Genomic DNA, 16,367 nt, shown 5'->3' with positions numbered 1-16,367 from the left:
CTAAAATGTAAACTAGAACTTGCACAAACTGTGCTAAAATAGGAATAAGCAGTGTTTCTGCCTTCTCACTTTTATTTACTACTTTTGTTTTCTTCAGATACTGCCTATCGATACTGACAGCACATGTAAAGAAAAGTCCTCCAGAACTGGAAATTGCTCTTCAGAAGGTTCATGATCTTCGAGGTGGTGTATCAGGAACTCAAAAGTTTTGAAAATGGGTGGTTTGCAGGAGCTTTCATTGTTAGCATGGTTCACCCTGAAAATTATTTTAAGGTGGCTGTTCATGGAGTCAGCCAGAAAACAGAAATGTACTTGAAACTAGCTGTGTGTTAATGGAACATATCAGCTAAGATATGCTGCTGTACATGCCCTCAGCTCATCCTTTTATCTAAGTATGTCAGCAGATAGCCCAGAGTTGGATCTGTTTTCTCTTTCCAGTCAGAACTCTGGTTCTCCCAGCATAGAATAGGAGGTTCCTACTCTGGGCCCTGGTATCTCAAACTGGCAAACTTTTCTTTTATTCTGTGCTGATACTTCTGACTTGTCACTATTGCACACTTAACAAGTTACCAGCCTTGGGCTGGTCCTTGAAGTTGCCCAGGAAAGGCAAAGGAACCCCTCCTGCAAGACAGAATGGCCCATTAGTTTGATGGTCCCTATCTGGTATCAAGGATGTGTTTGATAATGCATCCCACCCTCAGAGCAGGGTTCCACTGCTGATGGTGTAACTGATTGTATGCTTCTTTATCTTGTTATAGAAAGCATTACTCCAGATGTCAAAGCTGTGAGTGCAGAAGAAGCACTGAAGTACCTGCTCTTCCTTGTGGATGTCAATGAATTGTATGATTATTCCTTGGGGACGTATGACTTTGATTTAGTCATCATGGTGGCAGAAAAGTCTCAAAAGGTCTTAGCTTATAGTTCCAGCCAACGAACTATTCTTCTCCTTTCCCAAAGGTTCTTTGTAGTCTGCAGATCAGGATTGCAGTTGCTCAGAAGTTCTGTGTGTGCCTGGGATGATGCTGGGAAGGTGGCATGTTTCTGCATCCCTTAGTACTCCTTGAGCACAGCTTTGGAAACTTGCTTGTGCTGAAGGTGAAATAGGGCTCTTCTAGAGCAGCACGGCAAAGTAGCTCTGGGGAAGGGAGGGACTGTGGTCTGAAGTGTTGTGACTGCGTGCCTTATGTTCCCAGTTCTGTACTCTTTTGATTCTTGCTTATTTGGTGGTGGCTGTGATAATAGTGTGTATCTTCCAGGGGGGTTAATTTGAAATCTCTGAATGGAAATGCATATCAGGATCTTCAGAGTTTCCTGATGTTAGAGCAGACCCTGCTGTCCCTCAATTAAAACACCCTATTCATATTAACAGGTTTTATGACTTTTGGTGTGGGGGAAATTGATCAGCTTTACAGCTGCAAATTTATGCGTGATAATAGCTAATAAAAAACAATATTTGACATGATATATAGCCTTAAGTTTTAAATGTCACCAGCCTTTAGATACTGCTGAAGTCCTTGTGGGAGCCTGGTAATTTAAGTTAGTCATTCCTGGCAAGAGTATGTATACAGAATTGATTCTTTAAGATGGCTTACGTTAAAAAAGAAAAAGCCTTTTTAGTGTATTATTGTACAATTTCAAATACGGGACTGTCTGTTGGTGAAGATGGGGGCAAATAAGGGTCTTACCAGATTAGCTCAACTGCACTTTTTATTGTTCTTTGCAGGACCCAAAAGAATACTTGCCCTTCTTAAATAGCCTCCGGAAAATGGAAACCAACTATCAGCGATATACAATAGACAGACACTTGAAGAGATACACAAAAGCTCTTGGGCACCTCAGCAAATGTGGTAGGTGTCCTGCGCATGCAGCGTCTCTATGGAGAAATTCTGCAGTGGAACATTTGTGTTTTGGAGGGCCTTTGCGGGGAAATAGCTGAAGAAAGAGAAGGATTGCACGAGGTCATCTTCTCTCCTGGTAGTGCATGGTTAACTTCTGTTACATGTTTTTTGTATGTACGTAGCTTGGCACAGGGAGAAAGGAGTGAGAATGTTTACTGCTCTGTGATCATGAAGCATAGCTCTTGTTTTGTTTCAGTTGTAGGTGACTTGTCCCCAGTTAATATTGCTGGCAAAAGTGGAGGAAACCTCAAGGAAGTTAACACCTTGATTTTACAGGAGTGGAATAGGTGCTTCTGTGCTCTTCCACCCAAGCACCTCTAGTTGCTTCTTAATGCAATGAACCCAGACTGGCTGGGAGCCATGAGAGCCATGTGCTTTCTCTTTTATTGCTACAAAAAATAAATTATTTCTGCAGGTCCTGAACACTTCTCTGAATTTCTGAACTTGGTGAAGGATCAGAATCAGTATTGTGAAGCCTTGAAGCTGTACCCTTCTAGCACTCAGGAGTACAAGGTGTGTAAGCACGTGGCACTGCAGCGTGCAAGCTTTTTATTCTCTCACGTTTGTGTTTGCATGTCCTTGGCACCTTGAGTGAGGGCAGGAATGAGACAGCAGCTGCTTGCGTTCAAGTTTTGCATGTCATTCCTATTCCTCTGTTGTCTGAGACCCTCCTCTGACATAATAGCTGGAATGACACTTGGCACTGACCCTGCCAGGTCTGGTCATCAAAGGAGTGGCTGTTAATTTCATTGATCCCGTGACCAGGAGAGCACGTGGGAGTCCAGTTTCTGCTGCACTATCGTGTGGTGTGCTGAAGAACTCCAATTACTGGAGGAAGACTTTTCTTCCTGATTTGACCTTTGTGATACCAGCTTTCTGTCTTGCAGGTTGTGTGGGGACACTTTGTTATCCTTAAACTGTTCTGAAGAGTGCTAGAGAGCCTGGGGCACTTGCAGATGTGCTGTTTCCTAGCATGTAGTGTCCCTTGTTGGTTTCAGTATTACTGAAGAACTTTAGCTTGCCCAAGGCTGTGGTAAAATGTAAATGAATGCATTTAATATAGTTTAATTTAGATATTGTAAATACACAACACACAAGCCTTTGTAAAAGAAGTAGATGAAGAAGTAAGAGGGGAAATACAGAAACTCAGTCTGTTTGCAACACGGTGAAAGCAGGAAGGACTCTTTCCTCATGAGGGAGGTCTGTTCCTGACTCTGGCTCATTGAGAGTCTTTCTTTAGTCCTTCAGTATTCTTCCAGTCAAATCCACCAACCCCTTCTTGATGGAGATCGTGAGCTTTGAATAGCATAGTGAAGCTCAGGATACTGATTCACCGCAGCCTGTGCCTGTAGAGTTACACATCCTCCCTTGTGCCAGTGTTTGACTCCTGGAGTACAAGTTGGTTCAGGGAGACATTGTAACAAAAGCCACTCATGTGAGTGGGGAAGAAGGGGCTGATTCCCTATAGTATGTAGCTCACCCAGCCTCTGGCTTGGAGAGTTACGTGCCTCCCCATGTCTCTTGCTTTAGCTCTGTGAAATGTCTCCATGTGCTAATCATCAGCCCTTGGCTTGATATGAAGTTCAAAATGGGGTAGGAATATTGTGTCTGGAGGTTCCTTGGGGGAGGGGGAAATAGGCTTTTGTTGATGGGCACTTAATTTTTACTAATGGAGGACTGCTAGTGACTCTACAGCTGATTTCTTATTTCTCTTTTGTCCCTTTCTTGCAGGATATCAGCGATGCGTATGGGGAGTACTTGATTCAGAAGCAGCTATATGAACAGGCTGCATTGATATTTGCTCGTGCTGGCATCTTTGCAAAAGCACTTGATGCTTTTCAGAACAGTGGCAGCTGGCAGCAAGCCCTGTGCATGGCGTCACGGCTTGGCTACACAAAGGATAAGCTGTCCAGCCTGTCACGGAGCATGGCAGGTAGGCCTTGAGGAGATAGAGTTATGCAGAGCAAAACTGACTGCTGTTATTTTTGGTTCATTTTGATTTTTTCCTAAAATTTAGTGAAAACTTCAGTCTTCAGCAGCATTTTTCTTAAAGAGAGAACAAAGATCCCTTGTTTCCCAAGGGTTTGTGTGATTGCATATCACCTTTGGTTCTCAAAGGAACCAAAAGATGTTGGAGCCGAGCTGGTAGGCACCCAGGAGTTGCCAAGCTAGCTATGGCCTTGGCTGCCCCATGCTGCCTGCTTCTTGTGCTTTTTCCTTGCAACAGATTGATGAACTGCTATTCCAAATTGCATCCTTGGTTAACCTCAGGGAATGGAGACTCTTTGAAGTGTCTGACATGAATGAGGCCTCTGGACATCACTGATATCAGTACTGTGCCTAGTCACAGACCTTAAAGGCTAGTGGATAATTCAGAGCTGCATCGTCATGTTCCCCTTAAAGCCCACTAGCAGCTAGGACCAACTGGTACATGTAAAGCTATGTGCCGTCCTACTGCAGGAGAAAAAGGTAGCTGGTCTCAGAATTTGTGCTCACTAGGACATAGCGGACTGCATGTGTGAGATGTGTTGTGGACCTGGCATATATTTCAGTAAGAGAAGTGGAGCATCATCCTGACTTCTGCCTTACTCAGAGGCAGAGTTTATGAAGGGCCCACTTACACAGTGGGAATATGGCTCCTGGGAGTGTAGTCTTCCAGGGTCAGATATTCCAGTATTTTCTTCTTCTGTCACTTAATGCGATTTGGATCCTTCATGTCTTGCCTTTAATACTTTTTCTGGTGCCTCTCTTAAATCACAACTGTAATTTAGCAAAATGAGCAGGCACGAGCTGTCTTGGATGAGATTGCTTTGCTTGGGTAATTTCTTTTTTTTTTCTGGTGTGGTGTATCACTTGCTCTCTTACATTGCATCCTAGCATACTAACCAGTGCCAGAGCTGGTTCTGACTTTTAGGGGACTAGAAGCCCTGAATCCCACAAGCTTGATGGTTGCTGTCCATACCACAAAGAGCAGGCAGCAAAGTGCTCCCTGCAGATAGCAAGGCTGCAATACACTGAAGCTTTCAAGAGAGATTTCCTTTTTACATCCTGGCTCCCTCCACTTAAGAGACTCTTCACTATTTCTGTCTCAGACTGGGGGGAAAACATTCTCCAGCTGGCCTTGAGGGAGGTGCACCAGCAATTTCACAAGCAACTGGCTGATGATGTTGCAAGTTAATGAATTCTTGGCATCAGGCAGCCCTGCTTTTTACAGGGCAGATTAAGTGTGTGAGCAGGTAGAAAGTGCCTCAATGAGTGGGATTTTCCTCTGCTTCATAGTTTTGTGGCATAAAATCCAGCTGCTTCTGAAAAGCTGAACTCCACCTTTTCTTGCAGGAAAACTAGTTGAACAGAGAAAGCATGCAGAGGCAGCCATACTCCTGGAGCAGTACACTCAGGTAATGTAATCATCCTCCTGTCTGTGCCCCAGTAATATCCTCTGCAGAGAGATATGCCATCTGTTTTCTCTGTTCTCCTGGGCCACATGTGACTCCATGCGTGCTGACAGCAAAACAGTCTGTGCCATGGGCTCTCTTGAGGAGGGCAGAGCAGGTCCAGGTGATGCAGTGAGCAGGGTGGGAATGAATGCTGTGTCCCTGAGTTTTTCCACTCATGAAGGTGCCTCTGCTTTGGTATGAAAAGCTTTTGTCTTGGAGAGCTGACGCATGAGGGCTGGAGTAAGGAAGACAGAGTTCCAGAGGGATTTCCCCTGAGCATGGGAAAAGTAACATAGTTTGTTTTGGGGATTTTTTTTATGTCAGCACTTCAAAGTACCTGACATAGTAGTGTTTTCCTGTCCTGACTGTGATACTGCTCTGTAGAAAAGTGCATCTGAATAGCTGCTACCTGAATGTGTATTACTAGCATCAGTAGCAGTATATGATTGCTCTTTCCTTCTAGGACTATGAAGAGGCTATTCTCTTGCTCTTAGAAGGGGCTCTCTGGGAAGAGGCTTTAAGACTGGTAAGACATTTCAGGGCACAAGAACCATAGTGGAAATAGTTCTTTAGAGTGCAAGAACAGAGGGATGGGATCTGGGTTAGATCCTTAAATGATACCTTGTTTCCTTTCCCTTATCCAGATTCACAAGTATGGTAGACTGGATATCTTGGAGACCAACTTCAGACCTGCTATTCTGGAAGGTGAATCTGTGCAAGAATCTGAGACTTCTCTGTGCTGTAGAGGCTGAAGAAGGTCTTTACTGAATCTGTGGGAAGTCACAGCACTCCAGTACTGGAAGCTGTATGGAAGGTTGCTTTGATTCTGCCTAATTGATGCTGCCCAGTTAGCTGCATTTGGCTCTACTGAATGCAGCTTGAAGCTCTGCAGTGTCATGGGCTCTTTTTAGCTTAGTCAAGCTCACTTTGAGCTTTCAGACCTCACAGTCACAAACCACAAAGGGTTCTGTGTCTGCATGTCCATGAACAAGCAGGGCAGCCCTTGTTCCAGAGCATATGTGGCAGCAGAGCTGTGGACAAAGAAGATGGCTGGCTGTCCTATAAGCTTTTATGAGTAGATTTTGAAAAATATGATTTGATAGCTGTATTCTCCCTTCCATCCAGGAAGGATGGTTGGTTACTATTGGTTGTTTTTCCTTTTCATGCTGTGGGCAGTAGGCTTTATGAGTTGAGGGATTTTTTTCTTTAAATTGAACCTAATTAATGTAAAGAGATTTGGCCACAGAGCTTTCTGCTCTTCCTGTATCAGAAGCAGGCTCTTATTCTACAAAATGCTTGTCTGGCAGGTTAATTCACTCCACATCCAGGTGCATTTTGTTTGGTGGGCCTCCTGTCTTACGAGCTTTGAATTTCCTTCCACTTGAGTCCTTTTGTGTGCTTTGCACCTGACTTCTGAGCTTGTTGAAGGACTGTGGTCCTTCAGACTTCTTGTGTAAAAAATGCTTTTCTGGTCCTCTTGCACAAACATTCATGTTCTGATTTTCTTACTGAGCAGCTCAGAAAAGTCAGCTGATCTTCCTAGATTCTCAGAAAACAGCATTTCTTCGCCATAAGAGCCGCTTGCAAGTGGTCCGAGAGCTGAAGGAGAAGGCTTGTGAGAGCCTGCAGGGTTGGTATTGAAATGCACATGACTTTCTCCTGCATAAGTAACTGTGATCATCTCTTTCTTTGTGGTTTCCATTTGTCCTGGTGGAGCTGTGCTCTCTTCTAGCTCCAGTGGTATCTACAGCAGTAGAACAGCATTCTTCTCACCCCCTCCTCACACCATACTGGGACTGTGATTGTTTGACCTTGCTCATTCTGTAAAGACAGCTTTATTTTCAGTGCTGTCTGTGTCACAGCTTTCATGGCATAAAAATGCACCTGAAAGCTCTTCAAAATGACATAGCGTTATCTCCACAGTGCTAGCTTGGCTGGGTCAGACAGTGCTCAGCATGTCCTTTGTGCTGAGCACGTACTAGGCGTATTCACCTGCCAGCTCACACAGGCTCAGGGAAGGTTTCTGAAAGCAGAATGCTTTGTCCTGGTCCAGATTTGCTGCGCTGAGATTGTCATCCCTCTGTGCTGGTTAATATCACAGTCCCCACCAGGGCAGAGGAGCAGTATTCTTCTCACAGGTGCTGTTTCTTCTCGTGTGCTGGCTGAGTGGGGTTGAGAGCTGTAAGGCTCTGAAATGCCAGCAAGTAAAATGAATCTGTTCGAGCTGCTTCTCCAACAAGCTACACAGATTACCCAGAGAGAAAGCTTGGAATAACTGTGACCTTTTTCCATACTGTGACAGTTGTTAACATGTTTTGCAGATTATGAAATGCCGAATTGCCCAGAATTGGATCTTTTCTCTGAAACCAGCAGCGTTGTGACAGCCAGCGACATGAACAGCAAATATTCACACAGCAATTCAAGAATATCAGCGTAGGTATCTGCCTCCAAATTAGGTAGTGGCTGCCCTGGCATCAGCATTTGGGAGGGCAGCTTGCTCATGCTTGGCAAGCTCCTCCTTGCAGCTGTGCGTGCCTTAAAGCTGCTTTAATTACAGGCATTTCGTGGTTATTTTAACTCTTATTGGGAGGCAGAGAGCAGAAAATGCCAGAAGCTACTAGTGCAACAGGAACTGAGTGCCCAGCAGAGGAGCTGTGAACACAGACTCAGGGCAAGAGCTGGCTCTGTGGGTGTTGGGCATGTTGCCAGACTAGCTGGCTGTAGGAAGCTTGACACAGAATGTGGGCAGAGCTCCTCAAACATGAACAGTAACAGCCTGTGCGCATGGCTTGTGCTCTTTGTCCTAGGTTTTGCACTTGATGGGTGGGGGTTGCTACTAAATCTCATACCGGTGTCTTCCCACAGTGGGCGCCTGTGTTGCTTTTGAGTGCTGTTAAGAATGTGAGCTGCAGCGTGGGGTGGGGTGTCTTGGAGGCCGGTGTAGTCTGTGGGACTGCTTCTGAATTCCCTAGCTGAAATGTGGAAAAATGCAGTTGTGGGAAAAGTGTGGACTTTTTAGGGCACTTTCTGTGGCCCAGATGAAAAGAAGAAGAGAATGCAACATTAGTATTCAGCATACCTGTGTCAGAGTGTGCTGATCATTTGGGGACATCATGCAACTATTTCTGGCCTATGATTAGAAGTTGCTTTCCTGTGATAATGGGCAACAGCTGAGCTGTATTAGTGCACAGCTTGTGGAGACAGCAGAAATGAAAATGTGTACAGGGAAGCACAGCCCCTGGCACCAAATTGTTTTAAGTGGAGCTCACCTTTGGCTGACAGTGCCTACTGCCAAACAATTTACCCTACTTTGTGCTTAGAGCAATGCTTTAACCTTGCTGGAACACAGATCAGTCCTTTTTGTAGTAGAGAAACAGCCCAACTACTGACTTGTGTTTCAGACCACAAAGGATACTGGTTGAGTAGTATTGAAAACATTGACACAAAGATACATAAGCTTACATGCAGTCCCCTCTCACTGGAGAGAGTAAGGACTTGAGTAACAAGTTTCATGCACACTGTTGATGTTCCTTCAGACTTACCGTGTTACAGCTAATCCTGTTGTGCATGCTATAATAAGCATCCTCCTTTTCAGCCGATCCTCAAAGAACCGGCGCAAGGCTGAGCGCAAGAGATACAGCTTGAAGGAGGGGAGTCCTTTTGAAGATATGGCCCTTCTGGAGGTCCTGGGAGAAAATGTTCGTGCTGTTGAGACTGTGAAGGGTAGGACACTTTATGATCTTAATCCACTCCACAGCTTGTGAGGACAGCTGAGGAGTGCAAGCGTCCCCCCTCTTGTTCTTAATGGGTATGCTGGGGAGAGAAGCTGCCTGGTCCATAAGACCATCTGTGTTGGACCTTGATTTAGTTCGTCCACCTCTAGGCCTGGAAGAACATGTAATAGTGCAAGCTCTCCACATTTGAAGTTCAGGAGCAGAGAAGTGAGGCCTTGTCAGTGCCGTGACAGATTTGTCTCACATTTGTACTCGGGCACTGTAGGGGCTGGGTAGGAACAGAGCCAGTTCTGATTTGCTGCTCCCCTTCCTGTGCCCTGATACCAGAGAAATACATCTGTTTATTTAGCATACCTGTATTAATTGCTATTGCTTGTGCTTCTGTTTCCTCCTGCAGGAGACGCACACATGCTTCTGAAGCAGCTTGTGCTGTTTGGTTATGATGAGCAAGCTGGGGCACTGCAGCAAGTCCTGGAAGAGGTTTTGCAGTTGATGGAGACCTCAATCCCAGAAATCTGGACTCCAGACCTGCAGCAGAGCTCTGTCAACCCGGTCTGTGCTCATCCGCAATACCCATCATGCCTGCTATACAATACCAAGTATTTAGCAATATTTTGCATTCTCCAGCAAGGAGTCCAGAATCATTCCCTGGCTCTCCAGATCTGCTTTTTCTTCTGTAGAGGTCAAATAGATGTTCTGGGCAGTACCTGCCAAGTCAGTACACTCTAGATGTGTGCAGCAGGTATAGCCTGCTGTGTCCCATGCACTGAATGCCACGTTGGACATGATGAGGTCTCATAAGGCTTGTGTTACCTTGTCCTAGTGGTGACTTCTTTTCGTAAGCTCTATCTTAAGCAATTTATAGAACATAGGAACACTGTTTTCTTTTTTAGGCCTAATGGTTGAAGTGTTAGCATAGCTTACGTACTGGAGTAGGGGTTGTCCAACCTGGTGTTGTGAAGTGAAAAGCTACCAGTCTGGTCAATTTGGTCTGAACCAGCATATCATAAGTAGTACATTGCAAAAACAAGGGTTATGTCAGGCTTCTAAGCTTCAGCTTAATGCAGAATAAGGAGATCACAAGGACTGCACTTAGTTCCCTTCCAAAGTAAAAGTCTTTATTTCTAATAAGTAGTTTCTGAGCATTCATGGTGAACACAAGATATTGCCCAGTATCTTCTCCCTAACTACTGATTAGCAAGACTCTAAGGACAGATTAAAACTGTTCTATGTGACAGAGAGCTGAGACTCTCAAATGAACTTTAAATATTGCTGGCACTTTAATGAAAGTAGTCCTGCCAAGTCATGACACTTACAGTGCTGTGAAGAAGTAAGTGCTGGGATAAGGGTTCTGTGTCCTGAGAAGCCGTCCAAAAGCAGTTCTCTCTTTCTGCCTCTCTCTTAACTTTTCTGAGACATTACTGGGCTTTGATCACATATTCCTGGTCACTTTGTACTGTGAGGTCTCCTGCAGGAAGCTGCTTCTGCTTTTGGACACTAACAGCAGAGTTTTCTTTGTAGGTATCCCTGCTCTTAGCCTTGCTTTGTGCAGATTGGAACGAGGGTATTGCTTCTTCATACAGGTCCTGGGACCCAATTCAACTGCAAACAGCATTATGGCTGCCTATCAGCAGAAGAGGATGATGACTCCTGTTGTACAAGGTTAGTTAAGGCTCTGAGTTAGGTGTGGGTGTGAAATATCAGTGAGGTCAGTGGGCTTTGAGGCTCTCCAAGCATTGCTACCCGTCAACAGTTGTAGCATTTATTTAGTTGTAGGATTTTCTTGCTTTTCTTTATGGTGTACCCTCCCGCCTTGCAGCAAGTGAGCAGCCTTCTTAATAAGGTTTTATTTGCTCTGAAATCCTTTGCTAAAACTACTGTCTGAATTGTGCTCCTGGCTTCCTGTGTGTGTAGTGTCTGTCTGTTGGGAGGCAATAGCAAGTCTGATTTCTTAGGGAATGTGTTAGATAATTCTGCTTGTAACTTACCCGCTGAATTTTTCTGTCTGGCTTTGGCAGCCAGGCCAGGCTCTTGACCAGGCCATGCTACAGTCTGTCATGATGCTTTGCCATCTTGAAGTCCTTGCAGCTAATACAAACTTAGGGCTGAGAAACCTAGCAAGGACTGGTTCCATCTCCCCTTTGTCATCCCTATTCCCCACTAGTCCTACAGTCTCCTTCCCTACTAGTCCTGGAATTGCCTGGAGAAATCCTCTAATAAACTTCTAGATGCAACCTGCCTATTGCCACTTGCCAGGGCTGGCTCCAGGGGAAACCTTGTGCCTCTTATTCACACTTAACAGAGCCAGCTGACTGTTGTGTATGATGTCCCAGTTACTGGTGAATGAACAGAGTTCTGCTTTCTGCTATTGATTGTTGCCTCCTCATGCTGAATGATAACACTTAATGGTGAGGGGACTTGATTTGCCCCAGGGATTTATTTCTGTAAGCAGTTCTGCTGGGGGCACTCTGCTGTGCAGGCTGGTGATCAGTCACTAAAGGGAAATGCTATGTGTCAGAGACTTCTTAGGGTCCTTTGATGTAAAGAAAAGTAAACTAAGTAGTTGACAGCTCCCGAAGAAACCATATTGCTGTTAACCCTCTATTCTGACATTTGTCCTGTTTGCCTTTCAGATCCAGAATTACTTATTCCACCAAAACTCAATAAAAATCTACAGTGGAAACTGCATCTTCTCCAATAACTAAAAGCCAGGGAATCCCAGTGGACTCTGAACTGTAACTTTTCATATAATTTCATTACATCTTTACAGAAACCATTGTTGTCCTGGCGTTTCTGATACACTGTTCTTAGTGCTGTGCGATTGAAGGGTCTCTCCAGCTGATGCAACTGTGACTGTGACCTGTGTGGCATCACGCTGATGGGGACAGCCACTCATGGCCCACTGCAGAGGTGGTTTGTGAGGCTGGGGAGTAACAGGGTGTGCAGGTCTGAACGCTGCTAGTTGAATCCAACATCTCCCAGCACTGTTCCCTCCTTTCTGGATGGAGCAACCCCACCAGTGTTGGATGGGCTATTTTCTCTGCCATCACTCCCTCCGGTGCATGGTGCCTGCCATGATGACTGGTCACATTTTAAGCTCTTCAGCCTGGTTTAGAGATCTCGCCAGTAAGTCTGTACCAATAGCAAATTGTTGTAGTTGCTAAACAAATGAGTTGTGTTTTCTCTGTTGAAGCTGGATGTCGGTAATACCAGATTTTCATCAAAACTGCTTTGTTACATCAGAGCAAACCGTGCAGAACCAACAGCCGTTACTGTTGTGAGTGTGCCCATTTGCACCAGGGAGATCTTGGGTAGAGGAAAATATGAATAAAAGCCGGGGGGGAGGGTTAGGGTGGGACTGTCAGTGTCACACACTGCTGGGTAATACTACCCTAATTATCTGAGTTTAAAGATGATCAGCTAATGCTGCTGTATGGCACTGACAGATCAGCAGCTGTACCGTGATCATGCTATGCACTATTGCATAACTGTTTCAGCTGGAAACTGATCTAACCTGACACGTGAGAATTGGGTTTTACCCCAGAATACTCCTGTGATCTGACTCAAGAAGTAACAGCAGCAGTCCTGGGAGCAGAGGAAGGAGACAAGCTCTGGAGGAGAGGCTGGAAGCCCTGTCAGCAGTAGCAGCCCCCCTCTCCCTCAGTTAATTTTGGCCTGGCAGCTGCTGTGTTCAATGCGAGCCATTTCAGTTAGGTGCTGTGGAAAAATGCCAGCACGAACAAGGCACTTCCTGTCTGTTGGAGGTATCTAATGACACAGCAATGAGCTGTGTTTTTACTGCACGGCATTAGCATGGGTCTAGTGCTGCAGATCATTGGTTTTGTGATGCGAGGACTCCCTCATACTGGGATGGCCATGTGGGCTTGCACTGTATGTGCTGTGCTGGCTTGGGGTTGTTGAAGTGGAGTGGTAAAACAATGCTTTGTCAGTGTTGCATGAAGCATTGGAGTGGTCTTATTTCCAGCTGTTCTGAGTTATGTGGCCTATTCTGGGTGGTGTGGGGATGGCTTAAGCCTCTTGTCAAGTACTGTGACTACACTGGAAAGAGATTGTCCAAGAGTAAAGCCTTGAGATGGCAAAACACATGAAAGGCTGCACAGGGTAGGAGTGTTTTACTGGATCTGGGTCTTCAAAATGGTAGCAGAACATAGCCCAAGATGAAATACAGAAGCCGTCTTTCAGAGCTAGAGAAAGGGATGATGAGGGAGTCTGTGGTCCTCTCCAGGGTATGGAGGGCTCTGGCCCTGCAACTGAAATGCGACACTACCACCGCTAATTCCTGACATTCCTAAATCTGATGCCAGGAAATGCTGAGGTCTTGCTGCAGCCTAATCTATTGTCTAGAAAGAGATTTCCTCTTTAAAGAACCCAAGAAAAGGTAAAACTACTGCTGGCTTACTGAGGATTCATGCTTGTGCCTAAACACAGCAGTTCCTTTAATGTATGTATATGGGTTCTTCTGCTTTTCCATCATGGTGATGGTCAAAGCTGAAAACCCTCTGGTCTTAGACATGTTTTCCTGTTCTCCTGTCAAGGCAAAATCACTTTAAGTCTGCCATCCAGGTGGAACACCAGTCTTCTAAATCATTCGTATGGTAATTCACCACTGAACTCCATTGTCTTCCCCTACCCCTCTCCCTCCTGAGTGAACTTTGACTAAGGAGCAGTAGAGCTGGAAGCAGCACCTGGTGTCCCTGAGCCTCCAGGGGGGATGTCCTGCCTGCTGCTCCCTACTTCTGCAGTTGCTGAACCTTGGCTTCTTTTCAGCAGCAGCCAGGATTCTGCTTTCCCTTGATTCCTATTGGGATGCTCTTTTGCTTTCTTAGTGATGTGTGTCATCTTGAAATATATTCTGCCTTAGCTCCTGTCTTTACAGACACACTGAATTTGCTGTTCTGAGTTGTGTGGGGGCTGTTACACACAGATGCAGTAATCAGGAATTGAACTAAGCCATTAATGCAGAAATATAGCTTAAGAAATGTCCCAATTTCTGAGCAAACATGGCTGTATAGAAGTCTGAGTCTCTCGTTAGAGTAGAAGTTTGTCACCTGTCTGCTGTCTAGCTTCATTAAATACAAAACACAAACGAAAAAAATCTTGTTTAGGCACACAATTGTCACAAAAATAACACAGCTCCAGCAGAAATCTCTTAATTACAGCAAGGGGTGGAAGGGAGGTGCTCTTGAATTGCTTCGGGTACCCTTTGTCAGCACTGGTCTTTCTAAGGCACCCAGTGTCTTCCTCAGAAGCACTTCTTAAAAACGCAGGAAGGACCACATTCTTCATATTCACTCCTGTAAACCCAGAGCTCCTGGAAAGAGTGGAGTGAGGCCAGAATAGATCCACCAATCCAGACAGAAGACTTTCTTTGAGGGGACGCGGCTGTGATGAGGATGTCACTGGGGCACATCCTGGCCAGTTCCTTCTGGAAGCGGTCAGCAAAGCCCTCCATCATAGTGGTACCCCCGCACAGCAGGATATTCCCCACCATTTTTTTGTTGATGTCAGCATCACACTTCTTGAGACAGGTGAGCGTCAGCTGCAAAAGCCCTGGCTGTTGTGAGCCAAGTAAGGCTGGTCTGAAGAGCGCTTCAGCACAAAGGAATCTCTCCTTGCCTACAGTGACGAGGTGTCCATCCGGCAGCTCATAATCCATTTGTTGTTTCTGAACAGGCAAACTCAAGTCCTGTGTAAGGTCCAGAGAAGCGTAACAACACTTCTCTTTGAGATCTTGTACGATGTTTAGCTGGTGTTCTGCGAACACATTTCCAGACTCATTTAGTAACTTCATGAGATAACGTGTGATGTCCAAGCCAGCATAATCTGCTCTCCCAGTGATGCTACGTATAACATAACCTTCGTAGATGGGAACCACATGCGAAACACCATGGCCACTTTCCACCACAAGAGCTGAGGTTTTTCCGTAAGAGTACATGGATAAATGGGACTGGTAGGCAATGTGGACAGCAGGCACGTGAAGTCCTTCAAACATCATCTCAGCATATCTCTCCTTGTCAGTGATGGAACACAGGGGAGGCACTGACACCAGAGCAGCATGGTCCTCTGGCTGAATCTTCATCTCTGTCTGGAAAATACACTCCAAAGTATCTTGCACACAGTTCCAGTCCACCACTATGCCATGTCTTATCGGGTTGATGAGTGTTAAGGGTACACTGCTATTCTGAAGCTCTCTTCCAACAAAGGTTTCTTTTTGATTGCTCCCAGTCTCCCGTATGGGCTTACCAACTGTAGATGAAACAATGCAGGAAGGCCATGGGTCCCCTGCAAAGCCACACTTGAAGTAACCTGTGCCAATGTCTACAACTACTGCTTTAGTTTCCTTTATGGCCTTGAGGCTACCCTTGGTCGCAGGTACGTGGCTGTCCCTTATAGGCTTCAAACGGCTTGCTTCCACTGCGGCCATTCTTGCAGACCTTTCCTGCACAGCTGTGATGAGTTCATACAGTGAGTGCTGGACATGCTTCTCAGTAACATTGCCCTGCCATCACTCTACCCGGGGTCATCGCAAGCAGCAGGTGCGTGCCTGGAGCCCTGGTGGCAGTGGTTCTACTGATGCCACTGACTTATGACATCACACATAGGCTTGCCCCTCAGGAACCAGTACTCTGCATGCAAATGTGTGACAATCGTGACTTGACGGCTGTGCACCGCTTCTGTATAGATGGATTGCAGGTGTTTGTGCTTCACTTTGACCTGCTCTGAGAGGTACCAAAAAGCATGACACCCACCCAGATGTGGGGCATAAACAGCGCATTTAACTGTGAAGCAGCGTGGCTTTCCTTTCTGGCCTGTGTCTGCCATGTGAGGAAGACCACAGTTCTCCAGCATTTGCAACTGCTCTTGGTCCAAAATAGTTCCTGTTGCTAAGCATTAGCACTACATCACCTCTGGGGCCAAGTGGAGCCCTAGTTTGACTGTGTCAAGAGTGAATCCCAAGGCTGCCTGTGCTTTTGTCATTGTTTCTTTGGTTTTTTAAGTTTTGCTTTCTAAATTAAGGTGTAATATTACTAATGTCAGCAAAAACTAAAGCGTGACTGGTGTTTGACGTGAAGCCACAGCCAGCCCCTCACCCTTACTGTCCCCCATTCCACCACAGGAACATCTTTGTTCTTTCCCAGCAGCAACAGGTCACTATTTGCCCCATCAGAGTGTGTGTAGTAACACACTGCTGCATGGGGGCACGAAAGAAGAGGACACCCTCTCCCCACAGAATACGTTATCGAGAGTTACGAACAGCATGTTCCTTGTATAACAAA

General features: G+C 45.6%; 2 protein-coding genes across 4 annotated transcripts in view; one reads left to right on the top strand and one right to left on the bottom strand.

Moving 5' to 3' along the window:
- The window catches only part of ELP1 (elongator acetyltransferase complex subunit 1), a 251,155-nt gene extending 238,821 nt beyond the window's left edge, over window positions 1-12,334 (top strand). For all 3 annotated transcript variants that reach the window (XM_075526293.1, XM_075526292.1, XM_075526291.1), the window contains 14 exons: window positions 98-183; window positions 759-907; window positions 1,724-1,847; window positions 2,314-2,411; window positions 3,630-3,831; window positions 5,235-5,296; window positions 5,799-5,861; window positions 5,980-6,040; window positions 6,852-6,965; window positions 7,657-7,768; window positions 8,931-9,058; window positions 9,467-9,621; window positions 10,653-10,731; window positions 11,703-12,334. In XM_075526293.1, the coding sequence (XP_075382408.1) occupies window positions 98-183; window positions 759-907; window positions 1,724-1,847; window positions 2,314-2,411; window positions 3,630-3,831; window positions 5,235-5,296; window positions 5,799-5,861; window positions 5,980-6,040; window positions 6,852-6,965; window positions 7,657-7,768; window positions 8,931-9,058; window positions 9,467-9,621; window positions 10,653-10,731; window positions 11,703-11,770 (1,501 nt within the window). In that variant the 3' untranslated portion in view covers window positions 11,771-12,334. The remainder of the gene's footprint in view (window positions 1-97; window positions 184-758; window positions 908-1,723; window positions 1,848-2,313; window positions 2,412-3,629; window positions 3,832-5,234; window positions 5,297-5,798; window positions 5,862-5,979; window positions 6,041-6,851; window positions 6,966-7,656; window positions 7,769-8,930; window positions 9,059-9,466; window positions 9,622-10,652; window positions 10,732-11,702) is intronic.
- A 1,897-nt stretch (window positions 12,335-14,231) lies between these two features.
- Window positions 14,232-15,514, bottom strand: LOC142402769 (actin-like protein 7A). The gene has a single exon (XM_075488589.1). It carries the CDS (start codon window positions 15,512-15,514, stop codon window positions 14,333-14,335), a length of 1,182 nt encoding a protein of 393 aa, XP_075344704.1. The 3' UTR covers window positions 14,232-14,332.
- Between the last annotated feature and the right edge of the window lie 853 nt (window positions 15,515-16,367).

Source organism: Mycteria americana, chromosome Z (assembly GCF_035582795.1).
Source record: "Mycteria americana isolate JAX WOST 10 ecotype Jacksonville Zoo and Gardens chromosome Z, USCA_MyAme_1.0, whole genome shotgun sequence".
NCBI lineage: Eukaryota > Metazoa > Chordata > Aves > Ciconiiformes > Ciconiidae > Mycteria > Mycteria americana.
The sequence above is the reverse complement of the archived record's forward strand: the minus strand, read 5'-3'. Positions and strand labels throughout refer to the sequence as shown.